The following is a 13,046-nucleotide window of genomic DNA, read 5'->3' as shown; positions in this document are numbered from 1 at the left end:
GTGATGATGTTTTAAAATAAAATGATAAATAACCTGAACAGGAGGATCTACAAAAGTTATCCAGATCATCAAATAACGTGAATGTAGAGTGCATTTCATTTTTTGCTTGGTTGGGATAAAAAAGAAAACTTCATATCTTTATATACACTTACTTCTGAGTTGCAGTTGGTTAATCGTATTTGCAGATGGCTTAGCTGCTTGGGCACCATCTTCTGGCCCATAATACTTGATTTCACAGAAGGAGACAAAACATGAGCTGATGGAATCATCGGCTTTGGTTCTTCCTTCTCTTCACTTTCCCGTTCTTCAGAGGTGCACTCGATAGCAGGGCTCCTTTGCGCCCTGTACTGGTCGGTCTTCCTTTAGTTCTTTACTAGTGAGTATGATATGCCAGGCTCTGTTCTAAGCCCTTTCTGTGTATTAATTCATTTAATCCTCACCTCAATGACTTTATTGCTGCCTTCATTTAACAGTTGAAGAAATAGAGGGCAAAGAGGTTAAATAACTTCCTCAATATTACCCAGGTAGTTGCAGTGTAACTGGGGCTCAAACGTAGGCAGGCTGCTTATGCTATTAACTTTACACTCTGGTGAGTAATTGTCGAATGAACGAAAGGCATTTTCTCTCCAAATCTATTCGAAAATGCCATAGCCGAGATAACTTCTTCAATTGCCTTCTTAACTCCAATCTCCGTTCCTCTAGTCAGCTTTAAATCCCACATCCAGAATGATATTTCAAGTTTTTTGTTGTGCCTTTCTTACTGCCCTCAGGTCTTCTGAAATACACCAATTCACCTAAAATATTTATTCATATATTTCACACATGTATACATTTTAATCTTTTAAAATGCCTCTCTTTTCTTGTGTATATGTATTCTCTGTGAATGGAAAACTGGAAGAAACTATAAATATTTTTCCTGTGAAATACTTTGGCATGCTTCTTTTCTTCTTAGTCCAGTTCGCATAATTTCAAATTTGCTGCCTCACATTCACCTTTGAGGATGCTTGTTACTTTTACTTATTTATCAATAATGTCAATGAGAAAAAAACAATCTTTTTCTTAGTCTCTTTGGGGGAATTCTGTACTTTCATCTTCTTCAATTCCAGATGGAAAGATAGGTATACAAAGAATATTGCTATACTTACCATGCCCAGGAGGATTATATTACACTGTCATCTTAATAACTGACAACATGAAAGCTCATAGGAACGTGGGGCTTGTTACCAGCAGCCTACATCTACACAAAAAAGATGCTTCCTTGAGTTTCCAATGACACAATAACATCTAAACCTAATCTCTAAATTTGATGACGGTTATGAAAAGCAGGACCCCTACCAAAAACCGCTTTATTTTTGGCAAAAGAGGGTAGAGGATTAGGAAGATATCTTTAATTTTGACCAGAGAGGTAGGGTCCTCTAAAAGTTAAATTTATAATTCTGGTTACAATATGTACTTGTCTTCTCATATTTAAGATAATATACTATTATGTCATTCCTATCAATGGAAATGAAAAAAATCGTGGTTTAAAATATTGACCATTGAGTACCAATATGTCAGGGATTTTTATCTGATTTTTGAAATAAATTTCAGTCAAAATGATAATTAGGGATTTTGGTTTTAAAAGATATATAAATGAAGATGTTGGCATTCTGCATATTTATATTTCCATCTACTATGGCAGACCCATAATATAACAAACAATGAAGAACTCTGGTGCAAATCAAATATTACATGGTTTAATAATAGTACAAACAAATTAAGGCAATCAGTAAAGAAATACTGAACAATGTCCGTTGGTCAGATTTGGGGGGATTTGTTAGAATGAGCATGTATTGTTTCTGTAACCTTCCAACAACCTCTAGCTCTGTTTGACTTGTGGAACATGAAGGTAAAATAACTCAGTGGGAGCAAAAAGGGTCTGAACCCTTCACACTTTTTTATTCACCTTCATCCCTCCATTTTGTTGAATAAATTGAATTATAAGGAGAAGGACATAGGATTCTATAGGCATAATGACTTGGAAGTTGGAGGATTCCGGATTGGGTCCTTGTTGGCTTTCTATACTTTACTCTTGTGACCCAGGCAGTGGAAAGTTGTCTTTGGGTTTACGACCAAGGTCAGATATTCTAACTGTTCTGCTCACCACATGAGTGACTGTGCATAGAGGGAAGTTTAAGACACAGAAAGAGAATTGCTGTTAACATGGGACATTTTCTTAGCATCAAATAGCAAATTGAAGCTTTTGTCATCAAGGAAGTGAAATCAGTTGGCCGACAGTGGAAAGAAAATGGGGAGTACTGCCAGTATTGGCAGCTGGGAAGTTCTTGACACATTTTTTAAAAGTACATTCAACAACCGAGTGAATGCATGTTCTTTTAAATACACTAACCAGTCGAAATATAAAAAATGTTAAATAGCGAGGCATTAAATGTGAAGGATATAGAAGAAAGATGTGCCCAAGGCACTTGTCCTGACTCAGGGAGAAAAGATTATTACAGGTCATTGAATTAGAACAGAAGTTTAGAGGTTATCAAGGGAAATGAGAAGAAAAGACACTTTTTCATCGTGATGATCAAAAAGACCACTAACTGCATATCTAATTTTAAAATACTCACATGTAATCATTTTGAATATCACTGATGTGTTCTGGAAATTAAAAATCAAGAAAAAGTAAAAGGAATGTGCAATGTATTCATGCAAACATATTTGTGTAGCTCTTTAAAAGTAGTCTTTTTTTTAAAAAATTTTTTTTCTCTCCACTCCAGGGTTTTTTTACACAGCAGGTTCTCAGTAGGTATTTGTGGTATCAAGTTGAGCGCAGCCATTGAACACCAAAGGATGTTCTGTGTCTGATTTTTCATTTGTGCCTCTCAATGGCTGTTTGAAGTAGTGGGTGTACAGAGTGGGGATATAATCGAGCAGGTCATGCAGGTCATAAGGTCATGCAGAGGCCGACTGCTAAATTCTAACAGTGTGAGACTTTGGGCTCAAATACCTGAATGCTCTGAGCCTTAGTTTACTCATCTGTAAAATAGGGGTATGAAAAATATCTGGGTATTAAGGTTGCTGTGAGGGTCCAGTGAGATAATACGCCTGAAGTACTTAGCATAGTGTCTGGCACAAGTAATGCTCAGTAAATGTTAGCTGTGATGTGACGACGCTTTAATCTGATGCTGTTATTTGAAGTGATGGGGTTAAATGAGTCTCTGAACTACCCATCAAATTAGCACCAGGAAGTTTCCACTCTTCAGTTTATGTTCTTTTTGGAAAGAAAAATAATAGGAATATAAGAAAGCCGTATTTTAATGACAGCATCTTTTAAATGGTCTTTCAGACTGTGTAAAATATTGCTTCACGTTTACTGAATTTGGATCCTGTTATTATAAGAACATATAAAGGTGTATATGGCTGACAACTTTTATTTTTATGGGCCATTAAAACATTACTGTCTAATTATCCTAAGAAGAGTGGCTTAGGTGAATTGTGTAGATATTAATTTTAAAGACTCAAGACAAAGGCATATGAGGAAGACCTGTACATTAGAGTTTCAAATAAGAACCCCCCCCCCACCAAAGCAAAGCATATCAATTTTTGGGAAAGCTCCCCAAAAGAAAACCATCACCAGCTTCCAAAAAGCTAGCAGCAGAAAATATCTATGAAAATGTACAGTTCATCGAATTTCATAAAAGCAGATCTCCTGGTCTGCTACTAAAAATAGAAGCATCTCGAATGCTTCTAATGGAGATTAGTCTTATGTGTACATTGTGTGGAAGGAGATGATAAAGGACATTGTGAAGGATAAAGTGAAGGAGACAAGGAAAATTAAGTGTTGCTGTGGGCTACTTAATGATAGTATGCAAATGTTTTGCCTACAATTGTGCATAGTTCTGAGATATTAAATATATTCATTTTTATATTAACAAATGCCCATGTCTTCAAAATCTAACCTACACCTACCTGTGTTCTTCTTTCATACTGAACTTAATCTCACACTATATACCAATCATCATCAAGGAAGTGCTGGCAAGAGGAGCATTTACGATGCTTCTTCTTATTTTTCTATTAATGTTACATAAGCCAAAGATAACCTGGGTGGATATTGTATAAAATCATATACTCTTCCTTTTGACCCTTGGCAAGAAAATATGCACCCCTTTCTGTTTTCTGTGCTGGCATTAGTGACATGTTCACTATCCTGACTTGTGTCTTGAAATCTCTGAACCTCCTGCTTTCTCTCCTTTGGCTTCTGCATCCAATTAATAGGGAAGTGCAGGTAATTCTCCCTCTGCAGTGTGAGCTAACTCCTTCCCTTCCTTTAAAAGTTCTTCCAACGTCATCACCTATTTCAGGAAGCTCTGCTGAACCCACGCCCAGCTGGCCCTCTCCTTCATATTTCCATAATATTTTGTGGCTGCCCACTTTATCACTTACATTTCCTTACAATTGTTGTCAATAATAATCTCCTAGGACAGTGGTACTGAAATCTTGCCACACATGGGAATCATAAATACTTAATTAAAAACCAACTAAATTAGAATCTCGGGTGAGATGAGGCCCAGACAAGGTATTGTTAAAAGCAAATTCTCAAACGATTCTCAAATTTTAATGTACATACAGTTCATCTGAAGATCTTGTTGAAAAGCAGATTCTCAGGTGGGGCCCAAGATTCTGCATATCTAACTCCTAGGTGTCACAGATGCTGCTTCTGTTAACTCAGCTAAAAGTTGCCCCCAAATGGTAATATATTTTAGAAAAAAAATCATATTCCTTATCTCTGTATCTATATGTGTATCGTAATCTCACAAACTCTTACCCAATATAGAACCACTTCTTCCTACCCTGTTACCCCTACCTACCACCATATTTTAGGTGAGTAGAGGTGTTGAAATTTCCTCATAAATCAGAGTTTGGGTTGCCAGTATTTCAGCTGTAATTGCCCTCCCACACTTCCGTTCATAGTAAGTGCATCCCTCTCTGGCCCTGCACAGTCCATGTTTCTGTGTTAATCTGCTGGTGACAGGACACAGTGAAATGCTGAGGAGCATGAAGATAGGAAGAGGAGAAAGGTCTGACCGCCCTTGCTTGTGTTCAAGTTTTAAGTCTGATCTTGTCTATTTACTTTGTGGTCATCTGTCTGCTGCTGCTTCTCGGATGCTCATGTGAGCCTATCTTTTCTTCTCCTTGGACACCTGATCGGCCTTTGCTCCCACACCCATTCTCAGGTTTTCTTCCCTCCACCATCGTCACTATCCTCTATTGACTTACCCCCAAATAACTGGAATCAATGAACACAAATACAATGTAAACAGGTGCTTATACCGTAAAAACGTCTTCCTTCTTCTACTTTAAGTGCTTTCTGCTCAACAGCATCATTTTTCCTTGGTTAACGATTCCGTTATGTGTAGAGACCAGTCTTTTCAGTTTCAGGGCCTCAAGGATAGGCTGTAACTATTCCTTCATAGGGCTAATAGCATAATTTAAGGTTCTATTAGCCTTTGTATAACTTTACATGGCAATCTAACTATAATCTGATGGTTCCCAGAGTATGCACTGAGGCATTTGGGGTGCAGCAGGGAACGCACTGTGACACTAGGAAATATTTTTAAAATTGCAGGGAAATAAGGCAGCCCTTGGGCTCTGTCAGATACCGTGTGAATCATTAGCTCAGGGTAGTTCACTGTTTCTACAGTAAGTGGTGCCATATTCCTTCCGATGATGTCATGTATTTATGAAGCTGGGTTCCCCCCAGCACTTGTGATAAAAACCAAGTGCAGTGCAAAAATCAACGTGGATAGTCATCCAAGGAGCAGAGTCGAATCTGAGAAGTTGTGTGGTGTCCAATAGGGGCACACTTTCCATTAGGAAGTGACTAGTTGTTTAAGAATGGAGTAAAAATGTAAGTTTTTTGTGTGACTTGATGTGTATTTTTGTCAGTTACTGATTTTCTAGAACACAAGTGCTTACTAAATTGTTTGTACCTAACTATTTCTTTCGGCCTAAGGGTACTATGAAAAAAATTATTGAGACATTAAGGGCATTGTGACCCGAGAAAGTTTTGGAAACTTTGCTATAGCCTGATCTTGAAAAAAACATTTTTTCCCCCCAAAAATTTCTTGACCTTGTAGATGTGGAGAATCTCATCAGGTATCTGTTTTATTCCAGAGCTATTAAAAGTGGACCGACTTGTTGCCACATGAGGAATCCAAATGTATTTTTTCTCTTTTTAAAAATTTATTTTTTGTCTATTTTTAATTGTGGTAAAAAAACACATTATAGTCTAATCCTTTCGTATGTTGAAAAAACATAGCTCCAAAGACGGATTTCGGAAAATGCCTTATCAATAGTGCAATAATACCTCTTCCATACATCTGATGTAGCAGTGCTTGCAACTCCGACAACTTCAATTATTGCCCGTGACTTTTTTCTCCAGCTAATATTCTCTTATGTGTTATAATTCCAGGGAGATGGGGGGAGAGGCAGATTAAGGTGAGGTAGTGAAATTTATCTTGCTGCTAATACAATATCCAAATCCAACTAATCAAATTTGAAGCAGTGATTGCGAAGGGATTTTGCCACTTCCCTCCCATTTTCCATCCACTGAGAGATCCATTAGTTACTTCATGTTACTTTTGCAATGCCATAAAAATCAATATGCCATGTCAATGCATTACCGATAGATTTAATAGAGTATATACAACTTCTTTATGCACCTACTGTGTGCCAGCCACTACTTCTCATCTCACTTGAACTACACTCCAACTCCATGAGGTAGGCATTGCTGCTGCATTTTCTAGATGAAAACACTAAAGCCTGGAAAGGTTGATAACCTGCCCCGGGCCACACAACTGGCAATTGGCTGCATACCGATGCAGCTTCAGGTCTGCTTGAGTCCATAGCTCACGACTTTTCCCCATGGCAAAATTACCTCTCCCAATTATAATTGTAAAACTGATTCCTATGCGGTTTTATACACTGCCGCTTCTAGTGCCCTGAAATAGCCGGGCCTTTCTTTAAAAATATGTGGTACATTTTATGTAAAATGTCATCACAATTTGAGAAGAAAAAGCAGAAAAGAAAAAGAGGAGGGGATCAATGATTTAGACAAAGCACTTTTAAAAGCTTCTATGAAAATAATGTTATGTGTATTGTAGAAAGTACTTTAAAGATTATAAGATTATTATTATTATTTTTATAACCATTACCCTGTTAATGTAGTGCTGCTCAGATTTCACAAAGGAAATGGAGTGAAGTACAGCTAAGTGGACTGTGTTTCTTCAGCAGTCACACGTACAGCATGTGACTGTCACAGCTAATACACGACTAGACCCTTGGGGATCTGTGTTGCCATTCATTCCATTTACGGAATACTTCCTCTCCCACTTTATTCCCCATTAATAATTCACTTCATTGGAACAAGGCCTGGTTACCTCAGCCCAAGCCATGGATGGCTTTCCTTCATTTATAGTGGTAAATACTTAAAGAAAATGTTTGCACACGATTAGTCAGGGATATCTGATAACAGATTGAAGTGTGTACTTGCAGCCCTTGGAATCTGCAAAATTTATGCAATTTGCATGGAAGACACTTTGTCACCTCTGTTATGCTCATTCCTAGATTCTTTACATAAAGGATGTGTGACCATGATTTTTCTTATCAATACCATATTATGGAACATAGAACCTGCAAAGTAAAATCCTGTATCCCTGTTTTTCTTTTTTTTTTAAACATCGTTATGCAAATATTCTGCAACAAGCACGTAGCTGATGATACAATCTCAGTGAAACTCACAATGACAAGATAACACAGCTGTTTCCCTGACTCAGCTCCAGTGATTGGTAAGGGCTATCATAAGTGATGCCTCCTCATTCTACTTTCTGGAGCCAATAAAATGGTCAGATGATATTTGGAAATAGCACCTCTCCATAACCATTTTTCTCTTTAGTGAACCTTGCCACAGTTAAATCACAAGCTTTGAAATGCCTGGCTCTTGCCAATTATCTGAGACAAGACAAAACAGCAGCAGCAGCAGCAGCAGCAGCAGTAACAACCACCAAATCTAAGGCAGCGGTGGGTTTTGAAGACAAAGGGCTCTCTTTGGCCAGAGAATGGATGGCACTGTCATTAGCAGTGTTGAGAAGTAGTTAATTTGAACCTGCCCAAAGGACTAAAGCTCAGAATGTTTGCTTTCAGAATGAGAAAAGGGAACCTTCTTTTCCTTACAACTTAATCGCTCCATTCCTATTTTTAATGCAGCCTATTTTATAAAATAAGCTGGGCCATATTTTTCAAACTAAAGTAAAAATTAAAGGATTTATGAGAATCCTGTGTGGAAGGTTGTGGGTGTTTCATTTGCAACTGGGGCATTTTTCTTTGTTGCAATGCTTACACTTCTCAGTTTCTTGCTAAAGCCTTCTTCCCAAAACGACTCAAGTGGAAAAAAAAAATCCTACCAAATAAGCAACAATTCTTACTGTATTGGGAGAATAGTTCACATCTTCCTCATCTACTTATTAGAAGTAACTTCTTCAGGCTTTTAAAACCAGAATGTCAAAGCGCCCAGTGGAATCCTACCTTGCCCACATACTGATAATCGGATCCCGTATATTCCTCCAGGAGAAAGAACTGGTTCCACATCCAGCTCCTTTTCGAACGGTTCAGCTCATTCTTGCTGTTTCCAGAGAGCTCCAGGACTCTTTTCTTTGCTGGGAAACCACTAGTCCTCTTAGATAAAGGGGTTGAGACCGTTGGGTAGGGCTGTCCCACCCAAAGGAGTAGCAAGAAGTACCGGTAAGTTCTCATTCTGATAACCTGGTCCAGTGTCTGGGCAGTGAGTACTCCTCTCCTTGACGTGTCTTTTTTCACTGCGCTGTATCCAGTGTCATTCCTCCTTTCTTCCTTAATGTGCTCTGCTTGGCTCTCACAGGATATCTGGAAAGAATAATAACATATCAAGCATTTTTAGAGATGCTTAAAATTCAGTGTTAGAGCAAATAAGCTTCGTCAAAAGAGGACAGAAATTTGAATAGCAAAACAGCAAAAAGAAGGTGGCGATGCATTTTGAACTGCGGACAACCATCTTTCAGCAAGGGCCAAGGAGGAAGCTGCTGTTTTCTTTTCTCCTTTTCTATCCCTTAAAAGTCCTAGTTTAAGTCATAGCGTTGTTGTAGGTCAACATGCCACAGGGGAGTATTTTACTACTCTTTTACCTCTGGGTACCATGCACTGATATCTGGCTCAAAAAAACGAGTTTGTGTTTTGGATTCTGTTTGCATGTTTATGCTCATGACCGAGTCTACAGCAAAGAACATCACAGACAATTTCAATTCATTTGAGAGTGGATAAAGTTGAAATTTCACTTGAATGTATTGAGTACCTGTGATGTGTAGGCGTAAGTCAAGGCATATCCTGTACTGAAACTCTTGGCTTTGGAGATGTGCTGATAGAACAGTCTGGATCAAATAAGGTGGAAAAGACCATATACCTTCTCCTCAGAATGCATATTAGCATACTGAAGTTTCTGAAGTGAAATTTTGTAATATTGACGACAAGACTATATTTAATCCAGTATTTCCCAAACTTGAGCAGGAAACGTTTTTTCACCACCATAGGATGGCTACTAGGTATAGAATTGGAATTTAATAGAATATGAGAATTAAATGAAAAATTTTGGTTGAATATCTTTAGGGAATCCTTGGCTTTCATGTCAAAACTTGTATCATAAGCAACCAATCCTATTTATTAAAATTGGTCAATTTCTGTGTAATTTTTTCAGGTGCACCAAACATATCTCAGTATCACAGTGCAGGATTTCAGAAAGTCAGCTATTATACTTGTGGGTAATAATTTTCCATGACAAATATTATTTTTCAAGAATACAACCTAGCATTTAAAACTATCCTGGCCAGACTTCTTGGCAAAGATGTCACAAACTGGTTTACTACTTTTTTTTAATTAAAGTAATACATGGCCTATATCTCCATCCTAAACTTTTTCACATTTCTTGAAAAAAAGAATCCAACCATTTAGTCTTTCATCATGTTATTTGATAGATGAAAAATATTTTCTTAAACAATACTAGGGAACAATGAAGTGTTTTGTAATGTAGACTAGTAATAAAACTCGTACATTCACTCTAAATAAATGCAGAAAAGAAACATGTTTTAGGTCATCTGGTTAGTATTTTTTTCCTCTCTGTCAGAAAAGATTTGGTCACTTTTCTTCTATTATTCTACCAGGTAGATGTATCTGTGACCAGTTTTTTTCTTTTTTTTCTTTTCCCTCAGCAGTGAGTAATTGTCACCTAACACATGGCTTAGTGAAAGCTTTCTGTTGGACTATAAGTGAAATATTTCATAGTGTTCAGCCTTTTAAAGCCTTTATTCCATTATTATGTATCTTCTTGACAGCAGGCTGGGGAAGTTGAAGATTCCAAAGTTGAGTAAATTAGTACTGTGACAATTAGTCATGCTGGAAAAATGCCAGACGACAGTATCCGTGTCATTATGTGGCCTTGGTACAGGTGTGGAATGACTGATGATCAATTAGGTAATGGCGATCTTCTCCCTTCTCATGGGTGGTACATAGAGGGGACTGAGAGAGCACATGGAGAAAAACCCTCTGAAGAAATCTATTCATTTTTAATAGTAGAGATTACACTGAGGTTGACTCAGTGCAAATTACATTTTTCTTAACTTCCCACGTTCTCCATTGTTTGCATAGACAAATCCCGCAGTGAAGAATTACACGTCTGCTGCTACTCGGAGTGTGCCCCATGATACTGGCAGGGAAAGAAGGATGCAGAGAATGGAGGTGTCAGCTGTTTAAAGGCAGACTCCTAAAGGCCATTTTCAAGAAAAATCGATCCCAGTGGGTGTTGTGTGCAAACTCTACAAGCTGTTGCCACTTGAATATTAAATATTAGTTCTTTTTAATATCACAGATACCAAAATGTCAAGTATCTCTTTCTTTTTTTTCTTTTTCTTTTATTTTGCTTAGTTGGAAATGAGCTTTCAAAGCGGTGTAGATTTAAGTATTTCTAAGTATGTTAGAACATCTATTTTGTTATGCCCCAGCTCTTTTTGTATCAACCTGGCAGGGTATGTCCGTGATAAAAACTCAATATGAAAAATTACTAAAATTACTATGATCCGCTCATATTTGATGTTAGCTTTTAGGAGGGATAGATTTCTCGGTGAAATTCTATAGTTAAAAAAACTCCCGCAGACTAAACCGTGGAATATATAACTTAGCAATTCTTACTTAATACTTTTTAATAGGCAAGATTGCCTAGTGATTACTAGCATTGTCAATGCTGGAGCCAGACTGCCTGGGTTTAAATCCAGGCTCTGCCTCATAGTTTCTGTGAACTTGAGAAAATTGCTTAATCTCGCTGTACCTTAGCTGCTTCTTCTGTAAATGGGGATAATTAGAATAACTACCTCTTAGGGTTTTGTAAGGATTAAATAACTCATAATATGCAAAGCACTTACAAAAGTACCTGGCACTTAGGTATTAATAAGCATTAGCTGTTATTATTATTACGGCTGTTATTGTTACTGTTATTTTCATTGCATGTACAGAATCCATCTATAGCACAATGCAAAAGTCTGCAACAGATAGCAGTTTCCTCTCAGGCTTAAATATTATGTGTTTTTTTTTTATTTTTCAAGAAGCATTTCCAAGAAAGTCAAATTCTTTTAAAATCAAAGAATGGAAGCACTTTAAAAATCAGAATGAGTCCATTTGCTACTTGTTTTCCTTTGTGTGGTCTTCAGTTGGGGATTTCACAGTAATAGTGTAAAAACAGATAAAGGCAGACTCTTTATACCTAGTGCCTGCATGAAGAAGAAGGATACTGCAAAAAGGAAAGTTCACTGGAGCATGGACTCATTCATAGAATCTATGTGTTTTTTTTTCACCCTTTCCTTTTTGCTTTATACAGAACTAGCTTCAACTGTGTAATTTTGTCCTTGTAAAATGGTACTGGACAAACTGTTAATCTGGTAACTAACAGGCTGACGTTATTCTAATGTCCTATTGGATGAGAATTTGATATAGTTAAAATGAATGATATACATATTTTTTATTTTACTTAATCTAAAAACATGAAATGCAAAACAAAAACCATACTCCAAGCATGACCTTGGCTGGAAAAAAAAAACCAAAACAAAAAAACCGGGATGCTTAAGATGCTGTATGGCCGTAGGTTCAAGCAAAGGAAGACACCTTTGAGAAATGTGGGAAAGCTGCTGACTTCTGAGCAGTCAAAATACAGTAGAACCACATGACAGGTAGTAATCAGATGGACTTGTCATTTTGAAGATGTCAAGAAGTAAACCAAAAGGACAAAGACTTAAGGGCACACATAGACACTGAATTTTAAAATAGCAGGTATGGTTATTCAATCAGGAAGGAACCAGATTAGGTAGTGGGAGAGGAAAGAATGCAAAACTAAGTAGATAATATACCTTTTTGCCTCCATCCCCTCATGGTATTAAGAGCAAATCAGTTAGAAGTATCAAAACTCTATAAAAATAAAACTCAAATTTCCTAATGACAGTTTAGCGATGGGCCTAAAAGTTTGCTTAGTAGACCATGTCTCTACTTTTTATTTTCTTTTTGCTGGGATCTGTTTTTTTGTGTGTTTTTTTCACTTTCTATTTTTTATAGGCTATTGCTTGTACCCTCTAAAATTTGAGGTGCAAAAGTGGTCGATCTGGAAAAATAGTTTAAATCTTTGCAGACACCTTTTCTTTAGTGATGTATACAAGGTAATTAGGATGTTTGTGGATAGCAGGCAAGGCCCACATAGCATTGATAATTGCACACTTTGAACATTTATTTGCCTGGCAGCCAATATGCATATACACTTCAGTTTTCACAAGGGTACAGAGTCAAGTCCAACTTCTATTTAATGCGTGCTATTTAGGAGGAGCCTGAGACTCATTAATTCAGGTACTACCAATTTAGAATATGTGATAATTAACGCAGAAGTTGGGCTGAAGTTTTCCTTTGATTAGAAAACCCTTTTTTCCTAGATTATTGGA

At 37.3% G+C, this 13,046-nt stretch overlaps 1 protein-coding gene across 2 annotated transcripts in view; it reads right to left on the bottom strand.

The window, feature by feature from the left end:
* Nucleotides 1-13,046, bottom strand: part of CDH6 (cadherin 6) — a 128,729-nt gene that overhangs the window by 52,489 nt on the left and 63,194 nt on the right. For both annotated transcript variants that reach the window (XM_019737329.3, XM_074329044.2), the window contains exon 2: nt 8,572-8,928. In XM_019737329.3, coding sequence (XP_019592888.2) covers nt 8,572-8,799 — 228 coding nt within the window. In that variant the 5' untranslated portion in view covers nt 8,800-8,928. The remainder of the gene's footprint in view (nt 1-8,571; nt 8,929-13,046) is intronic.

The sequence above is a fragment of the Rhinolophus sinicus genome, chromosome 3 (genome assembly GCF_057876585.1).
Source record: "Rhinolophus sinicus isolate RSI-liver-muscle chromosome 3, RSI-T2T, whole genome shotgun sequence".
NCBI classification, from domain to species: Eukaryota; Metazoa; Chordata; class Mammalia; order Chiroptera; family Rhinolophidae; genus Rhinolophus; species Rhinolophus sinicus.
Note: the sequence above shows the minus strand (reverse complement) of the source record. Positions and strands in the feature narration are given on the sequence as shown.